General features: G+C 34.0%; 2 protein-coding genes across 2 annotated transcripts; both read right to left on the bottom strand.

The window, feature by feature from the left end:
* Positions 1–5108: 5108 nt before the first annotated feature.
* On the bottom strand, positions 5109–8304 carry LOC133800252 (cycloartenol synthase 2-like). Its single transcript, XM_062238205.1, has 9 exons — positions 8095–8304; positions 7861–7974; positions 7165–7287; positions 6939–7061; positions 6765–6863; positions 6245–6301; positions 5803–5858; positions 5463–5687; positions 5109–5383 (listed from the first exon to the last, which is right to left on the bottom strand). Exons 1-9 carry the CDS (start codon positions 8302–8304, stop codon positions 5380–5382), a joined length of 1011 nt encoding a protein of 336 aa, XP_062094189.1. The 3' UTR covers positions 5109–5379.
* Positions 8305–9514: 1210 nt separating this feature from the next.
* Positions 9515–13439, bottom strand: LOC133800893 (pyrophosphate--fructose 6-phosphate 1-phosphotransferase subunit beta-like). Its single transcript, XM_062238998.1, has 10 exons — positions 12932–13439; positions 12668–12721; positions 12470–12576; positions 12102–12207; positions 11370–11433; positions 11158–11246; positions 10519–10650; positions 10231–10401; positions 10069–10141; positions 9515–9686 (listed from the first exon to the last, which is right to left on the bottom strand). The coding sequence occupies exons 1-10, from the start codon at positions 12986–12988 to the stop codon at positions 9655–9657; spliced, it is 885 nt and encodes a 294-aa protein (XP_062094982.1). The 5' UTR covers positions 12989–13439; the 3' UTR covers positions 9515–9654.
* Positions 13440–13757: the final 318 nt, after the last annotated feature.

Genomic DNA, 13757 nt, shown 5'->3' with positions numbered 1-13757 from the left:
CTAGGTTCATGACCATTCCAGCGTTCTAAAGGTATTTTAGGGATTGATTTTGACGGTACCACATTTATAATGTCATTTGCAGTTTCAATTGCATGCCCCTAGAATGAAGTTGGCAGAGTTGAGTAACTAAGCATGCATCTAACCATTTCCAATAAAGTTCTGTTCTGGAGTTTCGCTACACCATTTTGTTGCGGAGTACCCGGGGCAATAAGTTGTGATAAAATCCCAAGTTCAGTTAAATGATCTTGGAGCTGCATATCCAAATATTCTCCACCCCTATCAGATCGCAAGAACTTTACCTCGTTTTACCTAATTGGTTCTGAGCCATAGCTAGGAATTCTTGAAACTTTGAAAATGTTTCTAATTTCCTATGCATATTAGGTAAAGACATGAGTATCTATTGTAATCGTCAATGAAAGTGATGAAATACTCAAAACCACCCCTGGCTTGTACATTCAAAGGTCCACAAACATCTGAATGAACAAGTCCAAGTGGTTCCTTGGCCCTATCACCCTTTACAGAGAATGGATGCTTGATCAGTTTGCCTTCTAGACAAGATTCACAGACTTGTAATTCACCTAAGGTGAGTTCCCTCAAAGGCCTGTCCTTTGTAAGTCTTTGAATTCTATCATAGCCAATGTGACCTAGTCTCAAATTTCGTAAATATGTCATGTTATCGTTATCGATCTTTTGACGTTTATTGGTCATAGGTTTAGCTACTTTGAATAAATCTTTATTAAGAGCGAGGGGTTCGTTAGGTCACAGAATATAAAGCCCTCTAAACATGTAATACACAATTGTGATCCATTGAAATAAATAGATATATTAAAACTTGTGAAAGTCATAACAAATTGTTCTAATTGCAACATGGAAACTGAAATTAAATTTCTACTAAAATTCGGAATAAAAAATCCATCTTTCAAAATTAAATATTTATTTATGAACTTCAGGCAAGCACTTCCTCTAGCTTGGACTGTAACGAATGCTCCGTTCCCAACTCTAAGCTTTAAGCCGCCTTCATCCACTTCCTCCCACGATTCAAGAAACTTGGGGCAATCCTGTTTCCAATGCCCCTTCTCTTTGCAGCAAAAACACTTACCTGTACCTTTCTTGTTTTTCTTTTTCTTCCCCTTAGGCGTCTATGCACTAGGTTGTGCACTCGTCTTTGCAGGCTTGGGTTGGTGTTTTTCCCATCTTTCCTCTTGTTTCTAGCTTTCGAAGACGAAGCTTTGTTAGCTTCAGCCTTAGCTGGATCAGCAGCAGCAACAATTGTCTTCTTTTCTCCTCCCTTGCTTGGTCCACCCATGATGGAATCAAAAGTTTGAAGCTCATTCATGAGCTGCGTCAAACCATAGTTGAGTTTATTCATCACATAGTTTGTGGTGAACAACAGGAAAGCTGGAGAGAAGCTATTGAGGATTAAGCCGACTTGAGTCTCCTCATCTATAATTGCTCCATGCAGTTCAACTTCCTGAAAGTAGTTGGTCATCTTGATCAAGTGATCACGAACGTGCTGAGACGATGCCATCCGCGCATTGGCATATTTCTTGGTGGCCTCAAAACGAGTATGCACAGACTTTGCACCGAACATGTCTTGGAGCTGATCTATGATTTCGTAGGCCGTCCCAACATTCTCCATCTTTTTCTTTAGAGTGTCGACCATGCTAGTCAACATGTAGTACCGTGCCTTGTTATTGGCTGCCTGCCAACACTCATATTTGTCACTAATAGTCTTGGTAGCTCCTTCAGCTATAACTTCCGGGGATTCCTTAGTCATGATGAATTTAGCGTTGTCACCAATCAACACTTGTTGATATTCTGCTTCCACTTAAGGAAGTTTTCTCCAAACACAACCCTACTTAAAATTACCGGTTATCAATAAAATAGAAATCTATCACTTTTGCTCAATAAAACTTCTATTCATTATAATTTCAAGAAATAGCACAACATATACCATAAATATGTAAGATACGGAAAAAAAATACCAAAATAATCATATCTTTATTTTTTTTAGGTTTGTAACTATTCTATGATATCGTTGTCTCGTTTGGCGAGAGTAAAAAAATATCTTTAGTTAAATAGAGTTGTAAACTCATTTAATAATGGACACCATTATTAACAACCTACTATTCGATAAAAATAAGAAAACAAAATCTCTTATTTTTTGAGCTAGACCTACAGTTTCGATAATCATATATTTAGTCCCAGTAGTCACCGTAGGGGTGAGTCTAGTAGAATTTTGACCTATAATTAGGGAAATTTCACATTCTATGTATCATAGAGGGTGCTAATTAAAAAATATACTAGGCATAATAAAGATTTCAAAATAATGCCACTCTTTGACACTCTACCCAAAATACCCTTGTCATTTCCCCTCACTTCACACGTATCTCTTCTTTCTTCTCTCTTCTCTTTTCCCTCTCTCTCCCTCTCTCTCTCCGTTCATTCTCTCTCACCTCACGACACCACCACCCATGGTAGCGACGCCACCACCAACACCAGAAAAACATCCATAACTTTGGCCACCTTGTAAAGATAAACACAATATACCCAAAGAAACATACATTTTGATGATTCTTTGAGTAGAAAATTATGGGTAATTAATTGTTTCTCTATTATATGATATTTATTTCACTTAAGACACTAAATACTGCATTTCGAACAGATCTGGGCATGATTTTTGGGTTTTTTGCGATTTTTTTTTCAAATCTGAAACTGTGAAATCTGCAGAAAATTGACCTTGCTCGATGGTGGTTTGATGGTGCTCGATGCCAGCTCGATGGGGCCTTCAAAATCATGATTTTTCATGAAAAAATGACTTTGCTTGATGGTGGATCAATGGTGCTAGATGCAATTATTGCAAGAGACATAATTTTTCACTCGGGTGTCTGTTTGGGGTGATTTTTTTTTTTGATTTTGGGTAATTTTCAAGATCTATATGTTTGTCATGCTAATATGCACATTGGTTAAGTGTAACACTTGAAAAAAATACAAAAAATGAAAACATACCTCATTTTTAAGATATGTTTTGCTATGTTTTAAAGTTTTAAACTTCGCAAATGTGCATATGAGTATGTAAAACGTGTAGATCTTGAAAAAATACCCAAAATCAAATAAAAAAAATCACCCCAAATGGACACCCGAGTGAAAAATTACACCTCTTGGAAGAATCGCATCGAGCATCATCGAGCCACCATCGAACAACCATCGAGCAAAGTCATTTTTTCATGAACAATCTTTATTTTGAAGGCCCCATCGAGCTGGCATCGAGCACTATCGAGCAACCATTCGCTAGGGCCTTCAAAATCAAGATTTTCATGAAAAAAATGACTTTGCTCGATAGTGGTTCGATTGTGGCTTGATGGTACTCGATGTGATTCTTGCAAGAGACATAATTTTTGACTCGGGTGTCCGTTTGGGGTGATTTTTTTATTTTGGGTATTTTTTCAAGATCTACACGCTTGACATGCTCATATGCACATTTGGGAAGTTTAAAACTTAAAAACATACCAAAAGATGTCTTAAACATGTGGTATGTTTGCACTTTTGTATTTTTTACAAGTGTTACACTTCACAAATGTGCATATGAGCATGTCAAACGTGTAGATCTTGAAAAAATACCCAAAAAAAAAAAAAAATCACCCCAAACGGACACCCGAGTGAAAAATTATATCTCTTGCAAGAATTGCATCGAGCACCATCGAGCAAAGTCATTTTTTCATGAAAAATCATGATTTTGAAGGCCCCATTGAGCTGGCATCGAGCACCATCGAACCACCATCAAGCAAGGTCAATTTTTTGTGTGCATATTTTAGAGTTTCAGATTTGAAAAAAATTGCAAAAAAAAAAAACTCAAAAATCATGCCCAGATCTGTTTGAAATAAAATATTTAGTGTGGTGGTGGTGTTGGTGGTGCCGCGAGGTGAGAGAGAATGAACTAAGAGAGAGAGAGGGAAGAGTGAAGAGAGAAATGAGAAGTGAAAAGTGAAGGGGGAAATGGTAAGGGTATTTTAGGTAAAGTGCCAAAAAGTAGCATTATTTTGAAATCTTTAATATGCCTAGCATTTTTTTTAAATAGTAGCCTTTATCAAGTATACAAACTAAAATTTCCCTATAATTATCTATCTTTCGAAATCTATCATTATCAAAATAACTAATGAACACCTTCCGTAGGGGGACGAATCAAAGTGTCTCGAGGCCCCATTAAGCTATTAACCTTGTTAAACCAACGGTGAATATCGAATATAATTATTAAAATAGCTCATTATTTTATTAAAAATAGTATTTTTATTATTAATTTTCTCCAAAAATTAATGACTATGGTTCTCCGAAAAATTAAAAAAAATTAAATTTTTAAAACCAAAGTCCTATAGTTTTCTATTAATTTTAAAGTGTCACATTGAAAAAAATTCAATTAAATTAGAATTAATTTGTTGCTAATTAATATTTAGATTTATCTATTATAATGAACCTATACAATTAAGTCCAACTCAGGCAAATGGGCCTTAACAATTGAGCTTGTATGGAGGAGGGCTGAGTCCAGTATGTCGTTCCCACTACTAAAGCTGCCATACTTCCATAAAAGGTCCAAAAGACATGAGTTTAAACTTTCATTTCATTAATTGTTATTAATTGCACTACAAGAAAAAACAGTATTCATAACACTTAAAAACTACTAACCGGGACTGTTGATAACACTTCTGAAAATGCTAACATAGCCCCTGTTATTAAAAGTCCAGTCTTTACTATAACAGTTTTTGAATGTTATGTTCGGTGTTATCTTAAACTATTCAATAACACATTTTTAGGTGCTATAATATTCAAATAATAACATTTAGATAGAGTTTTTGGTTATAAATTTGAAGTTTAATCTTGTACTTTTTTCATAACACTTTTCAACTGTTACATTTGATTATTTTGATAACATTTTTAGTTTGTTATATTATATAAACCATAACGATTTTTTACGCTTATAATATGTTTTTAAATCATAACATATAGTAATAAAATTTTAAATTTTATTTTGATAAGTATACTTATATGGTTTTTTTTTAATTAAAAGATTTTCATTATTGTATTTTGATAAAAAAAATTCAAAATTAATCATAAAATGTAATTCTCAATAGATTGATAAACCATAAGTATTACATTAAACAATAACTAATTCAAACCATGAATGTGTCTACTTCATGAGATCTTAGTTCTAACTTAAGTTTGAAAGCATAACATAATAAAATTTTATAATCTTGAACAATTTTTACTTCAAAAATGAAAAATAGAAACATTACAAGATACACAAAAGTAAACCATGTGTGAAACTTTCTCCATCCTACAATTCATCATCCTTTGTGCACTTGTCTTTGTTGTGAGTCCATTTGTTTAGCTACAACAACATTTAAATAAGTAATGCTTCAACTTAAAGTTATAGTAAACTAAAAGAGTACATAAAAAAAGTTAATTACCTAATTATAACTTTATCAGCTGGCCATGCAATTATACTACCTACATCATCGTCTATAGTAGACATAATTGTTGAAGGCCTCCACAAAAATGCATCATTCTTTCTCACAAGATCTATCCCCACTTTCATAGCACTAGGCCCAAGAGGAACATGGTGAACCTCATCCTTTGGGTCACTTGAGATAAAATAACCTTCTGCAATAATTTCTCCATACTCATCTGAGGCTCTACAATTCAAAGACAATTCAAAGACAAGTTCATATTTATAATATATTAGTAACAAATACAGTAAGTTACTAATTTTACTAAGCTAGCACTAATTAAATCCCTAATTCTTATTACCTATTGAAGCGTAGCCAATTTTTATCCAACATGATCACCAACTTAGTAGTCCTGTTCTAACCAACAAAAAACAAAATTTTGATAAGTCTATGTAATGGTAAATACAAAATTGTATCAACCAAAATATACTATATGATTTGATTTTTAAAATTACTTGATTTTGAGTTCAGAAATGAATTTAAGCTGTTTATTTAGTCTTATTGCTAAACTTGAGATAATTCTGAATTATCATGCAGATCCAAAAATAAAGATGTGTTCCACACATAAGAGCAATATAACATCAAATGAATGATTCTGAATTATCATGCAGATCCAGATATTAAACAATATCCGATCAGCATAAGTTAATAGAGAGCTTATATGTCATGAGGAACAAAACATTTAACTTCGGATTCGAACGACATAATACACAGTAATATGGAAAAAAATTCAAGGGGAGTACCTCCAACCAATGGTAGGATCTAGTGAGTTCAGATGTTGCAAAGCCACCATCTCCATTCTGCAACATTGTAATTCCAAAAAAGAAAAAAAAAAGATCTGATCATGAATATGATATTTCTTCTTTCAAAGCAAAAAAAAACAGGAATCTCAACTATTAATATGAAGATAGTGGAGAAAGAACAGGACTGTCTGCTAAAATCTGTCCCTTTTAATACATTTACAGAGCTTAATTCTTAGAGCATCATGATTCCACTGACATTCAGACATATTAGGTACCCACACTCCCATTTAAAGTACACTTAATACAGAAATTGTGTGAGATTTATTACTTGCTCTTCAGTCTCAGATTACAAGATAATTAAAAAGTAACTCTAAATGTGCCACTACTGTTCGTCACTATGAAAAACAAATTCTCCTAGTACATTATAGCATCCTTTACAATCATCTCAAATGAGACTCATTACTAATTGAAACAATAAGAAAATCTAGCAAGATAATAGTGAAAACCTTGAATAACCAACCTGTAATGAGAGAATGACATTGACAGCATCATATATACGATTTGGCTCTAATGGTTCACCAACAATATCTGAGGGAAGTTTTGATAATAGAAGAGTAGCCTGAGAAATGAGACATCAAAATTATTAACCAGTAAATAAAATAAATGAAAAACATTGAACGTTGTATGCAAGTACTTTTAATCCTTCTACTGTACAATCTGAGATGGGCCAACCATGATCACGAGTGGAGAAAGGCCAAGCACCCTTTGAAATGTGGCAATACCAATTATCAAGATCACCTGGGCAATCTTCTAAAACCTATAAAAAGATATTACTAACTAGTCAACGAAGGAAATGTGGGGAAGGCATCAAATTGGACTTAGAAGCATTAGTTGAATTCAAACCACAGAGCTGCATTGACCTGTGAGGTTTTAATGAACTCATGTGCCTTTCTTAAAGTTATGCTGTATTCTTTGACAAGATCAGTTGACATAATTGCTTGAGCAGCAAAACTAGTGTCCCATAATTGACTTCCATTATACCCCTGCCATAAAGTCATTTATGTATAGGAAGTTAACATAGCACTCAAACTGTTAGTCGCAAAATTTGTCATAATTGAAGCAATTATCAAATGTGTTCCACAGAGAATTTTTTTTTCTTTTAAATGCACCACAAAGAGGAAATATTATCTGAAAGAAAGTGAAATTACAAACATCCTAAAGCACAAAAACCTGTAGTAGTTTAGCAATCTCTTTCGGTGTTTGTAATAGGATTGCTGAGTCTAACTCTATTACATAATAATCCTATTACAAACACCGAAAGAGGCCAACTTATTGTCACAAGTATTGGATTCTCAGAAGTTGTGAGAATAAAACAAACAAATATCACTTTACTTGAAAGGAGTAAAGTTTTACAGCAAACATTGTGCAGGTATCATGTTATGACTTAAAATAGCTAAAGAAGAAATCTCCTATCTAAAAGTTAAATCTCTTCCTTTGTTCCTTGCTTCTTTATAGCTAAAAGTTGTTTAATACTCAACACAAACATGGATTCACCAGACCAAACGAAAAAAGTGCAACACAAATATCAATGCTAAGAAAAAATGAAACATTTGGACCTGCATTTTCATGCCATCTTTAGCAATCCATAGATAATCATTGATTCTTGGAAGGTGCAACTTGAAAGCCTCTGAATTTGGATCTTCAACCCAACAGCAAAGCATGTTTAATACCTGTAAATCATAGTCATAGCTATAATCCTTCACAGATTTAAGTATGAGGTTTTATGTGTTCCCCTCTTCACAAAAGTAAGTTTCAACATAATAAGGATTACTATTTGAAAACATCAATACCTTATTCACAGGTCCAATGCAAACATAACGAGTGTTCTCATCTTCATAGTGTATATGCTCCATTGCTGAGCGGAGAGTCTTTTCTCTCAATTTTTTTCCTGGCCAATTCATCAGAACTGGTTCAACAACCTTGTGAAGAGTCACCCAGAGGATATCTTGAACTAGTGGATGCGGGTAATACAAATCTTCTTGTGAAAACAAACATGTCATATTTTGATAAGAGAGAGGAAAGAAGTTTTTCTATAACTAATTCGGAACTAAAATTGGTACTTTACGACAACCATGAAATCCTTTTGGTCATTAGAAATGGATATACATTTTTTTGGTTAACTCATATTGTTGCTGTGTATGCAAGAGAAAACGTTTGCTGTGGTTACTGTATCAAATTCAAAAGTAATATTTATGTATACATAAATAAATATATATTTTTTATTTTTCTATTTACTATGATCAAGACTCAATCAAATGTGTTACCAATATCTCCAGAATGTTGAAGACTTTGCACTAAGATATAAATTAGGGAATAATTGGCATATTCCTAGATAGATGCAACTAGATTGGAAATACAATAACCTTTTGACTAACCTTTGCACATAAATTTCGCGCCTCATTCCAATCTATTTCATGATAGGGGACAGTGAAGAGCTCCTTCCTTAGAGACAAAACTGTTGGTGTGATTGGACCAACAAACTTCTTCCCATATAAGAAAGACATTGGTAAGTATACCATCCGACAGTGACACCACATTCTTCCTGTACAAGGAAAATAAAATTTTAAGGATTTTTATTTTGGCAGGATTAGGAAAAAAGCCATTCCACAAACAAGAAAAAGATAATTGTCACTCAACATTTTAACTGAACTGAAGTCAGCATCACCATGTAACACCAAATTCCGCAACATGGGAAAAGACCCAAAAAAAAATTAATTGCAACAAAAATTATTACACGAGTTTATTTAACATTTTGGTTAATTGAATTTCAGTATGGATACGAAAAGACAAGCTTTATAATATCATAAGTCCAAACTTTGAAGTTATATATTAATTCATTAGATTGATGAGTATGACCGTGAGTAATGGTATTGTTCTTATACAACAAGTTCAGACTATATGGAAAAGAGTAAAGATATTTTTAACCATAGGAGAATTTTAAGAATGCTCAGGCCAGAATTTGAAATCGGAAGATATAGGACCTGGATGAATAGGAAGGATGTACGGAAGAAGCCATATCTCTGGAGGCAGGGGTTTATTGCCAGACCATTCAAAGACACCAAGTACCTATCATCACATAAGAATTGTGATAGATTTAAATGAAAACGCTGGACTTCCAAATAAACAGAACACTGTTTAGATCAAGCTACATATTCAAGTAAAAAAGGGATAGAGGTCAATTCTCAACTGATAACCACATTTTCCCCCATGATGTAATTGCAGTAGCACCACCATGGTCCAGAATCCATTTACGCCCACTCTCCATTGCCCCTTGTCCATCATTAGGTTCTTCACCAAGCAACCTCAAAGTAACATAGCTCAAAACGGAACCAAACATAGTGCTTGACCCTTCAATGTGCAAACCCCAACCACCATCTTTGTTCTGTAATTTCATGTAAATTAACAAAATTTTAGGCCTTTGTACAGAAAACTATGGGAAAGGGCAGGAAAGCTAAAGAATTGACGTGTTCATTAGTTCAAATTCAATGTTTTTTTTTAAAATCCATCATCCAATCCAAATCCGTATTTTTACTTGTAATAGTTTGATATATTCATACATTAAATAGTAGGCATATGAAATAGTATGCAGAATAAAACTAATTTTACAAGTTTCAAAGCAAATTATATAATAAAAATTGTTTATATATTAATAGATGGTGAATTGGCTAGTTAGAAATTAAATATTTATGCTCTAATCTTGTCCGCCAACCATATCGAGTCAATTGGATCATTAGAAAACTAATCGCAGACAAAATGAGTTGCACCTGCTTGATTCCTTTTCTCCAATTCAGTTTCAACCATTTGAATAAGCATCTTCTCTGTCTCTATTTTGGCAACCTAATGAAAATAAGTGTAAATGAACAATACTGCATAATATATCCAGAACAGTACAAATGAAATAGTTGAATGTAATGTATAGCACATACCTGAACATTTCCATGAGGATCTCTTTCAAGCATCAACTGCTCTTGGATTGCTGAAGGTAAAAATTCAAAAAGCTGTAATGATTGATCAACAAGTTTCTTTTTCCATTGCCCATCTTCATCGACAGCCTCATGGGCCAGAATTTCATTCAATTCGGCGATAAGTTGTTGCACCTGCAAATTGCAAAAGTTACAAAAAAGTACATGTCAATTGACTGTAATGTGGGTCAAAATATATACAAACAAAAAATGAAGAATAAATTTACAAAGCAATATGATCAAGAATTTTACCTCTGGAATGAAATCAATTAGACCTTCAGGAATAAGTATGACACCATAGTTATAACCAAGTTCGGCACGTTTGGAGATTATATCAACAATGTAATTTGTAACATTTTTCAGTGTCAACTTCTTTTCAGCAACCTGCACAGGATAAATACCTGATGAGATTATATTTTTAAAGAGCTCTATTACAGTACTTCAGGTTCATCTACAAACAACGACTTTTGCTTAACAAAAAAAAGTTTCAATGCGGTACAGAAATCTTAAATATCTCCATGAATAGGAAATACCAAGGTCTCATAATTTTTCTTTCAAATGGCAGATAGCTGCAAAGCAGGTTTGCACCATGTCACAGTAAATGGAGACATTTTACAAGATTGACCAATCAGCAAAAATAGATTTTAAGGTCACGGTAACTCAGTAATGCATACTGTCAATACTAATAGTTCGAACCCAATGTGGACACACCTTTAACATAACGATACTGATTCTATAAATAGAACCGACTAAACAAAATTAACTTTTCAAATTGTGTTCCATATCAAGACACTGTACCTTGTCTACATACCAGAACATCTATGTGCAACTGCATTTGTATAAATTTTAATCGAGCAGCTATACAAGGCAAGACAAGTCATTCAAAGGTACCTCTTCTCCAATAATTGTAATGTTTGGATGAGTTTGCAAAGCACATTCAAGTGTTATGTGTGAAGCTGCAAGCCCCATAAGCCACACAACTGTAGTTGACAATTAAATTTCGTTAAGCACAGTAGAGTGCAAATCAAAAGATAAGATGGGTTAAAATGTAATCTAAAAGCTAAATAACTACATGTTCCATGACTTTCAACCAGCATACTTACAGTGATAATATTTTCCAGTTGATCTGGCATCTATCATGACATTTCCAATCATTTCTGCATATATCTGAATAAAATGAAGTGCATCACATTATTATTAGTTTCCTTCAGTTTATATGTTAGTTGCATATCATAGAAAGTGTCACGCTATTCATGCCAAGGAAAATCAGGCAGAACCAGACTTAGGCTAATCAAGTCAGTATTATATACATGATCCAATGAAGCATTTTTTTTTAATTTCTCAGGAAATAAACCTGTTAGAATAATAACTTTAACACCTAATTAGTTTTTTAAGCAGGACAAGGTACATTGAATAATATACTTTATTTCATCAAACACAACATCACCAAACTTTCTTGCTAGTTATAGTTGATGGCCCACACAACAATTAACCAACTGATCTGCAAACAATTTTCTATGAGAAGTTCCTTCTCTTAACATTTAAAGGTTGATGCTTAAAGTAAATTCATAAGTTCATGACCATAATGAATTAGCAAGTAAATAAGATGATTCTAGGAATATAAATATAACCCAGTGGCAGTGAAAAAAAAAATGCTTCAACAAATAAAATTATCATCAGGTACATGGATAAAATTTTCAAGCTAGTGGGGTTCAAGTTCGTATCTGCTAAAAAATAAAGATTGCTGCTCCAAAATTTCCTACACGATATATGGAAAGGACCACAAAGAAATTTAAGGGTTCAAGTAATAAAAAATTTCTTTTAGTTACAGTCACCTTGCAAGCAGTATCAAACCCAAAACTTATTGGGACTTCTTTGCATTTCAAGTCACCATCAATGGTTTTTGGACACCCAATCACCTGAGTTTTCAAATTCTTTCCCCTGGTTGAACAAAAGAAAAAAAAAACCAAACTGTGTTAAACAAACCAACGAAACAGTGTTAAAGGCAAGACTCCTGTAACCCTGTCGAACTGTTAGATAAAGAATCCCTAAATTCTATTTGGATGGGTCCCATACACTGATACAAGCACCTAAAAAATAGATGGATCCATGGATTACATGAATGACATATGAAGACAAATACAGGCAACAGTTCCATCTGCCAAGCAAGATTTTTCTAGAAAGAAAAAAATTAGTTATATACCTGAAATTCTCAGCAAGGAGGCAGGCATTTGTGTTCGAGTCATCCCCACCAATAACAAGAAGTCCATCCAAATCAAGCTTCGCGGCAGTATCTGCAACTTGTTGAAACTAAAAGGAAAATCCATTTAAACAATTTATTATGAACTTAATGTGTCAATAAAACTTAACATGAAACTGTGAAGAAAGAAAAAAAAGTCACCTGCTCTGGAGTTTCAATCTTATCTCTTCCACTACATATCATATCAAAACCACCCTGATAAAAGAAAATTTTCTCCAATCAAATACAATATCTTGGTTAAAATGCCAGCAGCCGCATGTATGAATTTTGTATAAATCACTAGAATAGAATGGATGCGCTATATCTTCTGAGAAAATTAGAACACTCAGAAGCAGCTATCTTTACACATGATCATGGACCTCCACTGCATAAATGACAAAACCAAACCATAGTCCAAACTCTCACCTGGTTTCTGTACGGGTAAATATATTCTGGTGTAAGTTCCACATACTTGCCCTTCATGATTCCAGCTGGACCTCCCCTGAAACCGTACAATACGCTGCCTTTAGCACGCTCCTGCAAGTAATCTACCAGGAAGCACAGAATGAATGAACTCAACCATATTGGACATTATTAACTGCAAGAAAACGAATTATGATAACAAAAAATTCCATAAATGACATTGTGCCCTCCAGGTGCCTGGCCTCCCGACAAAACGACACCAATTTTCAACTTTTTCTGCGAATCGTTAGAGTCAGAATCGCTCGGCACCACCAAGGCAGATGGCTGGCCGAAAAGTTGACTTCGTGAGGCAGAGAGACGAGATGAGAGAGAGACTTCGTGAGGCGGAGAGGGCGGAGAGACGAGACGAGAGTGAGACTTCGTGAGGTGGAGAGGGCGGAGAGATGAGACGAGAGTGAGAGATGGAGGCTGAGAGAAATCTTTCGGGTAACTTAGATTTAGGGAATTTGGCAGATGAGACTAAAAAAAAAATTTCATTTTGGCGCCTGAGTTTTATTCATATGGCGCCAAAATATGTCTTCCGTGTGTTTTTAATCCCACACTAATAATAGCACTTCTAAATATATGCTATTCTTTAATGTAATATATACTAAATATTGCTGTAGTGTTGATAGACCCAATCTAATAATACAAAGCAAATGGGCATTCACAAGTGGAACCACTCACAAGAGAGGAATTTAAACTTTACATGTTCAATTTGGCTCAAATAAAACCTAACATTTTATGAAAGTTTTATTTGAGTTTTCCCACATTTTTCAAATACAAAAAT

This window comes from Humulus lupulus, chromosome 9 (assembly GCF_963169125.1).
Source record: "Humulus lupulus chromosome 9, drHumLupu1.1, whole genome shotgun sequence".
Classification (NCBI taxonomy): Eukaryota; Viridiplantae; Streptophyta; class Magnoliopsida; order Rosales; family Cannabaceae; genus Humulus; species Humulus lupulus.
This window is presented reverse-complemented; position numbering and strand designations above follow the sequence as displayed.